Raw genomic sequence first — 17,331 nt, forward strand, 5'->3', positions numbered from 1 at the left:
AGTTTCGTCTTTCAGCGCTAAAGAAATAAGAACATAAGAATTGTCGCTGCTGGGTCGGCCCTCTGGTCAAAGACCAGTGCCCTAACTGAGATTAGCTCTACCTGCGTATGTTCTGGTTCAGCAGGAAGTTGTCTAACTTTGTCTTGAATCCCTGGAGGGTGTTTTCCCCTATGACAGACTCTGGAAGAGCGTTCCAGTTTTCTACCACTCTCTGGGTGAAGAAGAACTTCCTTATGTTCGTACGGAATCGATCTCCTTTCAATTTTAGAGAGTGCCCTCTCGTTCTCCCTACCTTGGAGAGGGTGAACAACCTGTCCTTATCTACCAAATCTATTCCCTTCAGTACCTTGAATGTTTCAATCATGGCCCCTCTCAATCTCCTCTGTTCGAGGGAGAAGAGGCCTAGTTTCTCTAATCTTCTGCTGTACGGCAACTCCTCCAGCCCTTTAACCATCTTAGTTGCTCTTCTCTGGACCCTTTCGAGTAGTACCTTGTCCTTCTTCATGACAAATAGTAGTAGCAGTTTCAATTACGGCATCAGGAAAGCAGTCGGTCTAGTACGGGGGTCGGCAACCCGCGGCTCCAGAGCCGCATGCGGCTCTTTTCCACCTTTGCTGCGGCTCCGGTAGTGTGTCACGCAGGAATGCAGCTTACAAGTCCGGCGTCGCGGCGGGAAATAGCCATGCTGAGCAGTGAGCTCAGCACACACAGATGAAAGCCTTGCTTGCTGATTGGTCCGGCGGCCCCGCCCCGCCGTGCCGCCGGACCAATCAGCAAGCAAGGCTTTCATCTGTGTAGTGCTGAGCTCACTGCTCAGCATGGCTATTTCCCGCCGCGACGCCGGACTTGTAAGGTGCACGTCTGAAAAAGAAATCATCCTGGCCGGGGTCGGTGTCATGCTCCGGAGATCTACAGCCTTCCTATCTCCCTCTCCCTTCTACCTGCTTCCGGCCACATCCCCTGCTCCGCGGCTCTCTTCGGCAACTCAGCAGCAGCGATCGACACAAGCTTCTGACGTCGGGGCCTACCCTCTGCGAGTCCCGCTTGTTTCAACTTCCTTTTTCCACAAAGGCGGGACTCGTAGAGGGAAGGCCTCGATGTCGGCAGCTTGTCTTGATCACCGCTGCTGACAAGTTGCTGAAGAGAGCCGCGGAGCAGGGGGGTGTTGCCAGGTGCAGGTAGAAGGGAGAGGGCCAGATGCAGGACTCGTGGGTGAGGGAGCAGAAGAGAGAGAGAAAGAGAGAGGGGAGGGAAACAAAAGGAAATATTTCATACTGGGCTGGGCCTGAGTGGAGGGAGGGTGGAAAGATTCTAGCTACAGGGTGCAGTAACAAAGGAAAAGGGGGGGAAAGCTGAAAATGGAGATAGTGACACAAAGAAGAGAAAGGGTAAGCAGGACCTACTGAATAAGGATAGAGATACAGAGGGGACATGAAGAGGAGGTGAAATAGAGACATAGAAGTAATACTGAAAAAGTGTGTGTGTGGGGGGGAGATAAAGACATTGAAAGGGAAAATGGTGAACATGGCGTAAAGATAAGGACAGAGACAAATGAAGATTCTGAAAAAGTGGTGAGATAGGGATATAGGTGAGATGGACACAAAGAAGGGGGATGCTGGAAAATAGGTGGAATGGTAATTCTGACAGACACAGAAGGGAAATGCTGGATCAAGGAGAGATGGGGCTCAGGCTGGATGGAATGAGGAGAAATGCCTTGTTGGCCCGGAACTTCCTCTCCTACATCAGAATTGACGTCAGGGAGCGGAATGCTGGTCAGCGCAACACTTCTGCAGGGAAAGCTTGGGACGGCGGTGGCTTGGGGGCTGTTCCCCGATTGCGGTGGCAGCAAACCGAGTGGCTTGGGGGACAGCACGGAGACAGAAAGAAGGGGGAACAGGGAGACAGAAAGAAAAAGTTGGGGGAGAGAATGAGGTCTGGAGGAGAGGAAACATACAGGAGGCTGAAAGAAAGGAAGAAAGATTGGATGCACAGTCAGAAGAAGAAAGTGCAACCAGAGACTCATGAAATCACCAAATAGCAAAGGTAGGAAAAATGATTTTATTTTCAATTTAGTGATCCTGTATATAGCATTAAGATAAGAAACAATATATGCAGTGTTAGATTTGTTTTATAATGGTTTTGCGGCTCCAAGTTTTTTTTTCTTTTCGAAAACGGGTCCAAGTGGCTCTTTATGTCTTAAAGGTTGCAGACCCCTGGTCTAGTATTTACTTCTGTCATCACCATTTCCCTAGTTCAAACACTCATTACTCCTTTATAAGAGCCTGATATTTTTGCAATATCCTTTCATGCAACAGAAATGACTATACAACAGCTGTGTGTTCCTCTAGCACATCTGCCTTGAAGTAGCACCAATTTTTATGAAGGATATGAACAATGTTGTGTGTCTGCTCAGAACAGGTATTGACTGTGGATAAAGGGCTGTGTATTCATGCATTCTTCATAAAGTTACTGACCCTTCTGTTTGCCTGATGCTTTGATTATTTGTACCTATAATGAGAGTTCATTGGTACTGCTGTGACTCGTTTTGTTGGTGTCAGGTCAAAAGCGCCCAGATAATTGAGCGCAGCGCGGAGGCGCGCGCCGCTCAAAATTAATGTTTTTAGGGCTCTGACGGGGGGGCGTGGGGGGGAACACCCAACTTTACTTAATAGACATCGCGCCGCGTTGTGGGGGCGTTGTGGGGGGGTGGGGGGTTGTAACCCCCCACATTTTACTGAAAACTTCACTTTTTCCCTGTTTTTAGGGAAAAAGTTAAGTTTACAGTAAAATGTGGAGGGTTACAATCCCCCAAACCCTCCCTAACGCCGGCGCGATGTCTATTAAATAAAGTGGGGGGGTTCCCCAACAAAACCCCCCGTCGGAGCCCCTAAAAACAGTAATTTTGAGTGGCGCGCGCCTCCGCGCTGCGCTCCATTGTCTGGGCGCGCCTTTGTCTTTCGCGCCGTTGTCTATGAACTGTTTTGTTTCCCCAGAATTTGGTGCACTGTAGTTCTTCTCACTTAACTTTTGTGTCTGAACTGAGCATGTTGTAGAGAAAGTAATCACATGGGAATTGCCAAAAGGGATAAAGGAGTCAGATGACCTTTATAAGCCGATGGAGGTGACATGTACTAATAGAACTGAAGAAAAACAAACAAACCAGCGATGGTGATCCTGGCTGCTTTAAGGGGGCAGCAAATCTACAGTACTATCTCCTGTTTTTGTGTGACTATAGGGCTCCTTTTACTAAGCTGCGTTAGCGGTTTTAGCGAACGCGCTAGACGCTAACGCCTCCATAGAGGTGGCGTTAGTATTTTCCACGTAGCGCAGGGGCTAAGCGCTAAAAGGTGCCCTAAATGATGAAACCTCAGCGCTGAAACCAATTAGAAAAACTTGTTTGATTTGAAGCTTAGCCAAAACTCTTAGGGCCCAATATGCAAACAAAAGCTGAGATTCTACATTTATGACCTATTTTTAGCCAAACTTAGGAGCCTTTCAGCTGAAAATTCAGGAGCTTAAAAATTATCTGGACAGCCAGTGGTTTTACACACAGATGTTCAGAGCCGGCCCATATCTGCTGCTACACTTCTCCCTCATTATTCGCGGGGGATAGGGGCAGAGCCGGACCGCGAATGGCGAAAAACCGTGAATATCCGGCTCTGACCCACCCCCCATCCACCTTCCCCTGGCATCCCGGCCTTACCTGGTGGTCTAGCTGGTTTTTGGGGCAGGAGCGATCTTCCTACGCTCCTGCCCCATGCAGATAGCCATTAGGAAATGGCTGTGGGGCGTTCCCGTAGTCTCTCGAGAGACTACGGGAACTCCCCACAGCCATTTCCTAATGGCTATCTGCATGGGGCAGGAGTGTAGGAAGATCGCTCCTGCCCCGAAAACCAGCTAGATCACCAGGTATGGCCGGGATGCCGAGGGGAAGACAAAAATATGGGTGTTTTTTTTCCCTCCTCCCCCACCCAAAAAAAATCACAATTATGTGAAATCGCAAGTAGGGAAACTGCGAATGGGAAGGGGGAAGTGTATTTGTATGGTTCTCCTTGTATAGACAGATATCAGGGTACTAGCACTGAATATAGACAGTTCCTGGCTAATACCGGGTCTGCCCCAGACCATCCTAGCACTAAGCCAGGGGTAGGCAATTCCGGTCCTCGAGAGCCGAAGCCAGGTCAGGTTTTCAGGATCTCCACCATGAATATGTATGAGATGGATTTGCATGCACTGCCTCCTTGAGATGCAAATCTATCTCATGCCTATTTATTGTGGATATCCTGAAAACCTGACCTGGCTCCGTCTCTCGAGGACCGGAATTGCCTATCCCTGCATTAAGTGATGATGATCAGAGCTCATATTCAGCAGAACTCTCCAGTTGTCACTGAATGTCAGCAAGTGGGACGACAGAGTCTGTCATTGAAGTGCCTAGATTTATAAGCCAAATTTATGTGCTTAGGCTTCTAACTTTTTTTCCTGTCCTAAAACTGCCTTTGTTCCCATTTCACATTTTATGCCCCTAAATTTAAAGGGTAGATATTCAAAGTAAATTCAACTTAGATGCTGGATGAGCTTCCCCACACATGCAGGACATGGACCAGGAAGGCAAGGAGCCAAAGAAAAGGATTTAAAATCAGCACTACCCCTTGGTGATTCCCTGCAAAACAAGTCTGCTCTCTTCATTGTAATACAGCTCAGAGGGGATATGACTTTTCTCTAGCAACCAGTGATGTCATAGTAAAGTAAAAATATATTGTTCTAGTAGAGCCTCTAGGTGTCGCTGTGAGCATCCTAAAGCAGAATCATATTGTCTCTACAATTACAAGGTGGACAATATTAAAATGCATGAATATAAATAGCTCAGAAAAATAGGGGATGATATTCGGCACTATTTAGCCAGCTGGGAATGGCACCCGGACAACTAAATAGCACATGGATGGCTATCCAGCGATATTCAGAGGAACATAGACAGATATCTCCCATTGAATATCTGGTTTAACAGATTAGCCAGTGACTGGATATGTCTTGTGACATAACTGGTAACTCAGAAGAAAAACAATGAAGGTGACTGATTGGTGTTCAATCTTATTTATTAGTTAAAAGGACTCGACATGATCATGTTTTGGCCCCAAACGGGCCTTCTTCAGGAGTCTAAAAACATAATGATAAAAAACAATTACATATATACCATGACATAAGTTGTCTGATTGAAATCAGATAAAATGAATATGAAGAGAGAAAGAAGATAAACAATTATACATATGATCAAATGTCTAAAAAAACCCAATAAAATGATAACATTAAAACCTTAGGAATTGTCATGAATTTAGAAATAATGCCATGAATTAAAAACATAAAAATTGTTAATAATGAGTCAAACAGCATACATAAATATGTGTATCAGACTAAAGCCAGAAAACATTTTGGGCTCTTTTTACAAAGGTGCACTAGCGGTTTTAGTGCGCACTAAAATGCCGCACGTGCTAGCTGCTACCGCCTCCTTTTAAGCAGGCGGTAATTTTTCAGCTAGCGCGTGCTACAGCGCGCACTAATTGTGTGTGCGCGCTAAAAACGCTAGCGCACCTTTGTAAAAGGAGCCCTTTATAAATACATAAATATCAATAATAGTCAATAACCACCTTGATATTAGTAAAGCAAAATAGCAAAAAAAAAAAAATAATGCACACAAAAGTAAGAAAACTTGCTAAATCAGGGCTGCCCAAGTCCAGTCCTTGAGATCTACTAGAAGGCCAGGTTTTCAGGATATCCACAATGAATATGCATGAGAAAGATTTACCTGCACTGCCTTCATGGTATGCAAATCTCTCTCATGCATATTCATTGTGGAGATCCTGAAAACCTGGCCTGCCAGTAGATCTCGAGGACCAGACTTGGGCAGCCCTGTGCTAAATTAAACCAGGGAATCCTGATTAAAAAGTAAATGAAAGTTTTTTTTTTTCTGCCTATGATGGATGGATGGTGGCGAGGGTTAACCCCACCTATATAACTGAGGCTTTTGCTTTGGTTTTGCTATGAAAGCAGCACTGCTCTAACAGCTGGTGTGTTTGGTAGTTCTAAACCAGTGGTTCCCAAACCCTGTCCTGGGGGACCCCCAGCCAGTCGGGTTTTCAAGATATCCCTAATGAATATGCATGAGAGAGATTTGCATACCTGTCGCTTCCATTATATGCAAATCTCTCTCATGCATATTCATTAGGGATATCTTGAAAACCCGACTGGCTGGGGGTCCCCCAGGACAGGGTTTGGGAACCACTGTTCTAAACATTTCTGGTGGGAGTTTTTTTGTTCTATTGGCATGGTATTATTTCCCCCCCCCATCTTTTTTCAGTACTATTGTATAAAAGGTCAAATAGCAATCCAGTGTTGGTACATTGTCCTTAGCTGTAACAACAAATTTCTTCTATCTACACTCTGGCATATTGGCCAGAGATCTACTGGCAGGCCAGGTTTTCAGGATATCCACAATGAACAGGCATGAGAGAGATTTGCATATCACGAAGGCAGTGCAGGCAAATCTCTCTCATGCATATTCATTAGGGCTATCATGAAAACCTGACTGGCTGGTTGTCCTCCAGGACAAGGTTGGGGACATTGCTGTAACAGACTTTGACTACCTGATGACATCTTTCATTGAACCTTATTAGCTCTCTTGTTGCATATATTCCTCCCCTAAATGTTCATTCAATGTACCTCCCACAGCATCAAAAAATCCCAAAGATCTTGCTCAGGGCTGCCCAAGTCCGGTCCTTGAGATCTACTGGCAGGCCAGGTTTTCAGGATATCCACAATGAATAGACATGAGAGAGATTTGCATACCAAGAAGGCAGTGCAGGAAAATCTTTCTCATGCATATTCATTGCGGATATCCAGAAAACCTGTCCTGCCAGTAGATCTCGAGGACCGGACTTGGGCAGCCCTGGTGTAGGATGTTTAAGTGCATTGTTAACTATATGCTGTTTCTTTTTGTTTTTTTTCTTTCTATTCTCTAGAGGCTATAATCCTAACCAGAGCTTCCGGCCGTGGCTATTCCTGCGCTCCTACATCTACACGTTCCAGCAAGGTAAGGGTCAATTTTAGACACTCCATATTTGTAAGTCTGCTGTACTGATAATAGTAAGAAATACTCTGGTTTCTTAGGTCCATTAATAATAAAAGCATCTTCACACATGGACTAACAGAAGAATTCCACAGATACAATGGTGTCTGTGACCTTTGGGCTCCCCAGAAGTTCCTGCCTGAAACTTCTAAAAAAGCAAAAAGTTTATTTTAGTTTTAATAAGTCGTTTATCCTCTCTGTTCTTTCTTAGGTAATGGAAAGCAATATAAAACCAAACATCTCTGCTATCCATTATACGGATCTCTAAATGATTTGTATCTCTCCAAACAATGTGGGCATCTTCTCTGTACTGTGACCAGAAAAGCAACATATATCCCCCCCCCCCCCAAAAAAAAAAAAGAGTGTATGAAATTGTAACTAGCTCTGAGTCATGAGCAACTGTGGCATTAGCTCAGAAAAGACACCCAAATATTTCCATTACCTTTCCACTTTACAATCTTTATCTTTTCTTCCTGCTTTGCTGTTTCGCCTGCTCTGGTAATTCTCAGAGCACGCTTAGTGTTGCCTGAAGCAAAAATCAACTTTTCAGCTCTCGGCTCTCTATAGGTTATTGAACGCTGAAAAACCATCTGCAGTGACTAATAGGACAGCCACAAATTTCTTGATCTACTATGCACTCTTTAGGGCTAGCAGTGCCACTAGCTAGATTCCTCAAATTAGCAGCCTGCCTATGTTGGTCCTCTTTGGGTTATATTAATAGGTTCCTATTAATATGGGGGGTGGTATTTATTAATCTTGTCCTACCGTGCAATGATTGCAGTCACTGGAGCCCGGTGATCTCAAAGTCAAATCCTTTGCAGGGCCATATTTTGGATTTGTAGGTACTTGGAGGGCCTCAAAAAAAAAATAGTTAATGTCTTATTAAAGAAATGACAATTTTGCATGAGGTAAAACTCTTTATAGTTTATAAATCTTTCCTTTTGGCTAAATCTTAATAATAAAATTGTAATTTATAGCCAAAGAGACGTATGATCAAGAAACGGTTTTATTTTACTTTTGTGATTATGATAAACATGGCCAGTTTCCACCTGAAGATGTGCCGAGGAGAGAAAGCATGTTGGAGTCCTTTTGTCCTGACGCAGTGTCTGAAATAGTTCATTCAGGAATTAGTTCTCCTGTACAGCTCATAAGATAAGTTTTTGATTTTTAAGAAATTGAGAAGAAGAATTTATAGTACAGCATAAATATATGTATTATCAAAATGCTATAAAGTCCAAGATGAGATTGCTTTATGGATGCACGAGGAGGTGTTAGTTGGCCATGATTGTTAGTATGAAGGGGGAGAACGTGGCGCAGTGGTTAAAGCTACAGCCTACAGCAACCTGAGGTTGCAGACTCAAACCCACACTGCTCCTTGTGACCTTGGGCAAGTCACTTAATCCCCCCATTGCTCCAGGTACATTACATAGATTGTGAGCCCACTGGGACAGACAGGGAAAAATGCTAGAGTACCTGAATAAATTCATGTAAACCGTTCTGAGCTCCCCTGGGAAAACAGTATAGAAAATTGAATAAGTAAATAGTGTGAAAAGCTTCAGCCTCTGATAACCAGAGCTGGTATTGTGACATCATAATGCCTCATTCCACCAATGCCTAAGAGCCAACCTCATCAGTGATGTCACAATGGCTTGATTGTCCCATTCTTGGCTCACTTTTACTACATTTTGATTTCTAGAGTGGCGCAGTGGTTAAAGCTACAGCCTCAGCCCCATGAGGTTGCAGTTTCAAACCTTCACTGCTCCTTGTGACCCTGGGCCCCCATTGCTCCAGGTACATTACATAGATTGTGAGCCCACTGGGACAGACAGGGAAAAATGCTAGAGTACCTGAATAAATTCATGTAAATCAATCTGAGCTCCCCTGGGAGAGCGGTATAGAAAATTGAATAAATAAATGAAGTTTGCCAACATCGGCTACTTCTGAATAGTCCTAAAAAAGCACAAAATCTGTACAGCAATAAGTATTTTTGACCTACAACTGTGCTTTAGATATGTCGCTGCAATGCTTGCATAGAATTCTGTTCATTAGCAGCACAGCAAACGCTCATAATCGCTTGACTAGAGAGTGGCGAGATGGTGAGTTTTCAAAACGTTCACAGGAAAACCACTGCATCTCTTTTTTGCTTGCCAAGAATGTTCTGGCAAATGAGCAGAGTACCCACTTAACCACATGGGGCATTGGCTCTGAGACCAGAGTCTGGTTTAAAAGCAGTCATCCCTTTTTTTAAATGATGTTACATTTTTTTTTTTATCATAGTGCTTATAATTTGAGGTTGAATTGCAATTGTTCTGGCCCTTAAGGTCACTGCAGGAATTTCACGCATACCAAGATTGATTTATTGAGATTTATTAACCACCTTTGCTGCAACACCCATAACATGGCATAAACAACTTTCATTGTGTTTAAAACATAACAATAATAACATGACTTCATGTAACACTGCAAAGCCAAGATCCACTATTGCAGTACAACATTAATGAATACTAAAAAAGACCTGGCATTTAACCTGATTCTGTTTAGAATCTCAGACTGTTCCGGTAAGTGACTGTAATCTAATATAATAAAACGCTAAGCTGCGCATGCGGACTCCCACCTGCGTGTGCCCGTTTTCTGTGAGCTGTAGGGCACCGCAGGTAGGAGTGCGCATGCACGCAAAGCTCTCTCTCTCCCTCCCCCCCGAGGCGGATGTCGGCCACGGCAACTGTCGGCAGCTGCAGGCTGCGGCGGCCGAACCCGGACAGCATTGTACAATAAAACAGGCAAGTTGGCTTTTCAAAACACCCCCCCCACCACCACCACCGCCGACCAATATCTTTTAAAACCCTCCCACCCAGCTTTGTGGTTAAGGCCTGGCTTCTTCGGGCAGCAGCAGCGTTTAAAATTTGCTGCTGTTGTCGGCTTCGAATGGTAGGGCATGGAGTTAAGGAGGAAGGTATGGGGGGGGAGGAAAATACTGCACAGGGAAGTGGGGTGGGAGGGAAATGCTGCAGCACATGGAAATGGAGGGGCAGAAAAAGGAAGGGAGGCAGGGGGAGCAGGAAAAAGGGTTTGATGGACAAGGGAAGAGGTGCTGATGGACAGGGGGGGCAGCAAAATGAAGGCAGGCCTACTGCTGGACAGGGGGAGCAGGAAGGAGGTGATGATGGACAGGGGGAGGTAAAACAAAGGGAGAAGGGCTGCTGCTGGATAAGGTGAGCAGTGATGGGGTGGTGGAGGACACAGGGGAGGTAAAAGGAAGGGAGAATGGACAGGGGGAGCAGGCAAGGGGTGGTAGTGGACAGCCAAGGAAAAAAAAAGAAAGACAGGCAGAAATACAGAAAGCGGCTAAGGAGAGAGAGAAAAAAATAAACACAGACACATACACATATATTCTAGCACCCGTTAATGTAACGGGCTATAAGACTACCGTAGTAACTTTATAAACAATAGAAATACCTGCAGTATCCTTTCTTTAAACACAAATCAGCTCAGTATTCAGTGGGAAATAACCAGATAACATAGGCAGTTGTCTGAAAATATTTCCCTTAGCTGCCGCTATCCAGTTAGATGATTCTATAAGGTGGATGCTTAAATGACCAGAATGCTTAAATGACCAGAATGCTGATAAGGCTGCCAACTGGATTTGGATTTGAAGGACAGGGGTGATCCAGTCCTGGGTTTTCCCCAGTGCATCCTGGGACTTTTGTAGCCTTGCTGTTCTTAGGGAATGCAATGAGGAAATCAGAACAAGTCTTTACATGCAACAGAGTAAACCCAGGACTGGATCAACCCTGGTCTGCAAATCTGAATCTTTACAAGCCTTTTGTTGTTTGGCTTTACGAGGGGCCGCTGAAAAGGTCTGGGCCCAACCAAGAAGAGAATGATGCGGAGCCTAAAACGTAAAAGTTATTCCATACTTTAACTGACGCTTTCCATTTCATGTCATTGAAACAAAAAGTTGCATGCTGTCCTATGAAAAGGCATCGGAGGTGGTGGCTGGCATTTAAAAACAATTACTAAACTGCGGAGTTTACATACCTCCCCACAATATTCCCTCAGGAATGAAGCCTGAATTACAGTAAAAAATGAGGGTCTGAATGATTTTGCTTGTATGCTCCAGCATTTTCTAGTGTCATCGATGTAAAGTGTGTTGTCCAAACGACGGTCTTGAATGACGAGGACTCTTTGTTTTCTGAGGAATGTGTTTGCTTAGGAACATTGTAAATAAAGCATGTTCTCACTGAACTACTCTATCTCGAGAGTTATATGGGGCTTTTCGGGGCCTATGGGATGACTCTTTTACACCGCAGAATCTAAGCCTCATAGTGCATGTGAGGATAATTTGAAAAAGCCTTTTACTGAGCCAAAGTTGTTTGGCTGAAAATTACTGTCAATTGCTTAGCTAAAAAAGATAACCCTTGGGGTTATCACTGGGTTGAAAGGCATTTCGGTAGGAGTGCTTAGGACGAGGCAGGGGTTTTCAACCTAGTCATGGAGACACCCCAGCAAGTCGGAATTTTGTGGCATCCACAATGTGGCTGATGAACATTCGGTCAGTTGTTATTCAAGAGTGAACAAGATCTTATCATGAAAGCAGGCGTTTAATCCATGAAGCACCGGTTTGGCAAGGACATTTTAAATAAAACATTGGACAATGTGGAACTGATTATCCAGGTTTTCGGGCAACAAAGGCATTAGCCTGGGTTGTCTGTTGAAATAGGTCTGTTATAAGTTAGTGGGTGGTATATTCAATATCTTAATAATAAAATGCTAAGCGCGCATGCGCACTCGCGCTGCGTGTTCCCTGATCCCTTTTCTGTCGGGATATGGCGGCACAAGTGCACACGCGCGCCAGACAAGCTTCCCTGTTCTCCACCTCACAATACGGCCCTACCGGCCAAAGTTTCTTTAGACACTGCCGTGGCAAGGCAGTGCAAAGACACTGGAACACCAACAATGTAACAGGTACTCTAATGATGCTGGATGGGGTGAAAAAGGTGGAAATAGGAAAGGTAAAAGGGGAAATGGGAATATTGGTAAGTAAAAAAAAGGGAGAAGGGCTACTGATGGACAGGGGGAGCAGGAGAGGGGTTCTGCTGGACAGAGGGGAGAGACAGAAAGAAAAGACAGAAAGAAAGGGGGGCAGGGAGAAAGAAAGACACACATACAGAAAGAGAGAAAGAAATGCCTAAGTCTACACATCTATTCTAGCACCCGTTAATGTAACGGGCTAAAAAACTAGTATTTATAATATTTCTGAAAAAAGTAAGGTTGATTGAATAAATGGTGTGTATACATGCATTAGTTTTTCTCTTCTTCTAAATCAGGGATCTCAAAATCCCTCCTTGAGGGCCACAATCCAGTCGGGTTTTCAGGATTTCCCCAATGAATATGCATTGAAAGCAGTGCATGCACATAGGATCTCATGCATCTTCATTGGGGAAATCCTGAAAACCCGACTGGATTGTGGCCCTCAAGGAGGGACTTTGAGACCCCTGTTCTAAATGTATGTTATGCAATGAAAATGAATGAAATAAACCTGCGTGCACATTTCCATTGTATGCAAATTTATTATTTGCTTATTCACTGTAGGCATCTTGAAAACCTCAGGGGCTATATGTGCGTCCTGAGGACTGGTTTGAGGAGAATGAAACGGGGTTCCTACTTGACATTATCTCCTCTGTCAGTAGCTAACCAAGGGCGGGGCAGGTGCAAGTTGTTGGGGAGTGCTGGAGTAGGCATGAGGCTGCAGTCTGCCAGCCCTCACCCCTCTGAAATCAGCTTCCTGTTCCGGAGCAGGAAACCGGCAGAGCCTAAGGCCGCAGTCCTGCAACCGCTCTACGTACCTCCTACTTCCTGGGGGAAGGGTGTGTGTGCTCCAGCTGGAGGAGTGGGTGTTTCGCCTAGTGGGTTCCTGCCCGGTACGCCACTGCTCTCAGACACTCACACAATAGCGGGACACTTATATTATACATACTGAGAAGCTGGTGGTTTTCAAAAATGAACAACGCATCTATAATGACCTAGGTAAAGAAGGGACAGGGGAGATATGATTCAGACGTTCAAATACTTGAAAGGTATTAACATAGAACAAAATATTTTCCAGAGAAAGGAAAATGGTAAAACCAGAGGACATAATTTGAGGTTGAGGGGTGGTAGATTCAGGGGCAATGTTAGGAAATTCTACTTTACGGAGAGGGTAGTGGATGCCTGGAATGCACTCCCGAGAGAGGTGGTGGAGAGGAAAACGGTGACGGAGTTCAAAGAAGCATGAGATGAACACTGAGGAGCTAGAATCAGAAAATAATAGTAAATATTGAAGAACTAAGGCCAGTACTGGGCAGACTTGCACGGTCTGTGTCTGTATATGGCCTTTTGGTTGATGATAGGCTGGGGAGGGCTTCAATGGCTGGGAGGGTATAGATGGGCTGGAGTGAGTTTTGACGGAGACTTCAGTAGTTGGAACCTAAGCACAGTACCAGGTATAGCCTAAGGCCCTGATTGGCTCGGGTACCTAAGGCCCCTCCCATAGGAAGGGCATCTGGGCCAACCAGAGTCTTAGGCCTCCTTCCCAGTGCCTTCTAGGATGCACTGGGAATGGCCTAAGACTCCGATTGGCCAGATACCTAAAACCCCTGGGAATGCACCAGGAAGGGGTAGGCCCACCATTTTCCAGTGGTGGGCCTGCCGGCCAGAGGGTGTAGGCCTCTGTCCAGCTGGACCTTCTGTTACAAGGTACATGGGGAGGAATTAGTTGGTGATGGTCTCCCCTTTAAGGGGATCACTGGGTAGGTGGGGTGTCGGTTGCCGGGGGGGTTGTTCTAGCAGGAGGGAGTGGGCAACCCTTCTGCCTATCGCAGTTGGGTGAGGGGTGGGGTTCTAGCAGGAAGAAGTGGGTATCCCTCATGCCTATCACGGTTGGTTGGGGGTGTTTTGGGGTGTTCTGGAAGGAGTAATTGGGCACTCCTACTGCCGGCGGATGCTTTGAGGGGTGGCAAGAGAAAGTGGGCATCCATCCTGCTGCCCAAATTCATGGGAGGGAAGGGTCAGGGAGGTCCCTGCTGCTGCGGTTGCCGCTGAGCTGATCGCTTGCTGCGAACAGCTCAGCTGCAACATGATTCTCTAACCGGCACCTGTGACATAGGCGCCGGTTAGAGAATCAGGGTGGTTAGGCAGGATTAGAAGGGGGACAGATGCAATTCTATAATGGACAGATGTGGTTCTATGTAGGACACCTGTTTGTGATTCTCAAAAGCTGCTTAGGTGGCTGGTGAGACCGGGCGTCCTATTCAGAATCCGGCCCAAAATGTGATTTTATCAATGTATCATTGCTAAGTGTGAAAACATAAGTTTTAGCTATATTGCCAAGAAATTTGTTCCATTAAGCCAAAATAGCATATTTTAAGAAAAACCGAGCTTTATATAATCGGTAGCTTTGAGGAACCCAGAATGGGCTTCAAGATTTTAAAAAAATTATTTTCTGATCAAGCACAATCAAATTCATGGGAAAAATCTTCAATTTGCACAGTTTTTCCAACTTTAAGTACATGTGGCAAAAAGGGGACACCTGTATTCCTGTACCCTGTGTAGGCATTCCCAGGGGTCTAGTTTAGACGCAGAAGTGTGATAAACATGTAAAACACATGCACACGTGACTGCATAAATGGTTCATAGACAACCCCGCGAAAGACAAAGGCGCGCGCCAAAGAAAATTACAGTTTTTAGGGGCTCTGACGGGGGTTTTTGTTGGGGAGCCCCCCCCCCAGTTTACTTAATAGAGATCGCGCCAGCGTTGTGGGGGTTTGGGGGGTTGTAACCCTCCACATTTTACTGTAAACTTAACTTTTTCCCTAAAAACAGGGAAAAAGTGAAGTTTTCAGTAAAATGTGGGGGGTTACAACCCCCCAAACGCCCCCACAACGCGGCGCGATCTCTATTAAGTAAAGTGGGGGGTTCCCCCCCCACGCCACCCCCGTCGGAGCCCTAAAACAGTAATTTTCTACGGCGCACGCCTCCGCGCTGCGCTCAATTGTCTGTGCGCGCTTTTGACCTGACACCGCATAAATGTGTGTGTCAGAATTTGCCTACTCATGTGGCTGAATCTGTGCACGTGATTTATAAGATGCCTATGTTGCTTGTATGAAATTGGTATAAATTTTTTGGGTTTTTTTTGTATGCAGTAAATTAGACCCTATAGTTATAGGTTAAGAGGCAAGGAACCTCACAGTAGGGCTTTCTCACTCCACTCCTTGAGCTAAATCTGAAAATGGTTCTTTATTTTTCTTTGTTGCTCTTGGTTTTAGGTTTCCAGTTGCCCTTGATGCTTGTTCTCTCTGCCACCGTTGCCATCATAGTAGTGTATCAGGTAATTCATAACTCCAGAATGGAAGAAACTCTTTCGAAAAATCTGGTCATGTTTGGATACTTATTTCTATCAGCACCACCACCACCACACACACACACACGCCATCTAGAAATCAGAGAATAAAGGGAATCATGAGCAAAGAGTGGAATTTCTCCAAGAGGGGGGCAAAATAATTTCTTGCCCTACCCAGCAATAGTAATAGGGAATGTCAGTGAGACCAATGACGAGCCCCTTATATACGGTGGAATAGAGGCAACGGCAAATGACTAAGAAGTTTTTTTTTTTTTGGGGGGGGGGGGTCCAAGAGCATGCATAAATTCCCTCTCTTGCCCCCTCCCTCCGTATGTCCCGTTCCACCTCTCCTCATCTACCACATTTTGCTGTGGTGAAGAGGCAGTACTTGATTAACTTTTGGGTGAAGGAGTAGCTTAATGGTTAGTGCAGTGGGCTGAGAACCTAGGGAAATGGGTTTGATTCCCGTCGCAGCTCCTTGCGACCCTGGGCCAGTCGCTGAATCCTCCTTTGCCCTTGGTACTAAAACGAAGGGCTCCTTTTATCAAGCCGCGCTAGCGGGGTTAGCGCACGCAGCTTTTAATCACGCGCTAACCCCCCCCCCCGCGCTAGCCAAAAACCTACCGCCTGCTCAAGGCAGGCGTTAGCGGCTAGCGCGGCCGGCGGTTTCACACACGCTATTACGCGCGTTGAACCGCTAGCGCGGCTTGATAAAAGGAGCCCTAAGATTGTGAGCCCACCAGGGGCAGAGAAAGTGCCTGCTTTTAATAACTTATGAGAAGATGAGAAAAGAACAGTGTAACTTTGTATATTAGAAACAAAATGATGATTTTGTGGGCTTTTGATGATTGATGTTTTAATAAATGTAGACTACTTTAACGGTATCACAGAAAGGCAATAGATCAAATCCATGACCTTTACCTTTTTGGTGATTAATCATTATCAAAATTGGGTTTGGAATAGTTCTTTTTTTTTTTTTTTTTTTTGCGAGGTGATGTCTCGAAGGGGCCGATGCTCACAGCTCTCGCACTAAAGCCAACAGCGCAGAAACCAAGCTAACCAATGCCCAAACAAAATCTATTCAAATTGTATGCATGCTATTAAACCGAAAGCAAAGGGGGGAGGGATGTGTTTTGCAGGAAGCGCAGCTCACGTGCCCAGGCGAAGCAGGAAGTGCAAGCACACGTTGGCATCATTCTTCTCACCCCTTAAATATAAGCGTTTCAAAAATTTGCTTGCACTTAAATTTCTGAAAGGCTCATATTTAGGCACAAAAAAAAGCAGGTGGCAATGTGTGCTTTCAATTTCGTATTTGCTTGGACTCGCACACTTGGTTCTTTCTGTCATTGCTTTTTAAAGGCCGCACAGACTTCCTTCTATTTCCAAAACTAACACAAAACTGGCAGTGTAATGTCAGAAATCCAGGGGGGGAAAAACCCCTATCTTCAAAACCTTCAATGCCACCCCTGAGCTGGCAGTAAGTCTTCAGCTTTAAAGCCAGCATTTTATTTTTTGCGCTGTTGTCTGAGGGAAGGAATACCAAGTAGCCTCAGTAATATCCATTTCAATTCGATTTGTGACTATCTGCTTGGCGTGCACGATGATACCTGTGTTAGAGTCTTCCAAACATTCTGCGCATATCAATGTGTGCGCTAGTCCGGCGCTAATCGCCGGTGTTGGGTTTTGAGCTAGAGAATGACACGGTGACAGAATTCATCACCATTCCCATCCCCGCGGATAACCGTGGGAAATAAACCCATGTCATTTTCTAGTGTCTATTTCAACCTCGGTCCTTCTACACCAGCATTCTTCAAAGCAAAGCTTGCGGGTCAGT

General features: G+C 45.2%; 1 protein-coding gene across 4 annotated transcripts in view; it reads left to right on the forward strand.

Moving 5' to 3' along the window:
• STRA6 (signaling receptor and transporter of retinol STRA6) overlaps positions 1-17,331 on the forward strand; it is a 126,315-nt gene that overhangs the window by 77,395 nt on the left and 31,589 nt on the right. For all 4 annotated transcript variants that reach the window (XM_033919722.1, XM_033919723.1, XM_033919721.1 and 1 more), the window contains 2 exons: positions 7,014-7,084; positions 15,424-15,485. In XM_033919722.1, the coding sequence (XP_033775613.1) occupies positions 7,014-7,084; positions 15,424-15,485 (133 nt within the window). The remainder of the gene's footprint in view (positions 1-7,013; positions 7,085-15,423; positions 15,486-17,331) is intronic.

Source organism: Geotrypetes seraphini, chromosome 14 (assembly GCF_902459505.1).
Source record: "Geotrypetes seraphini chromosome 14, aGeoSer1.1, whole genome shotgun sequence".
In the NCBI taxonomy this organism is placed as follows: domain Eukaryota; kingdom Metazoa; phylum Chordata; class Amphibia; order Gymnophiona; family Dermophiidae; genus Geotrypetes; species Geotrypetes seraphini.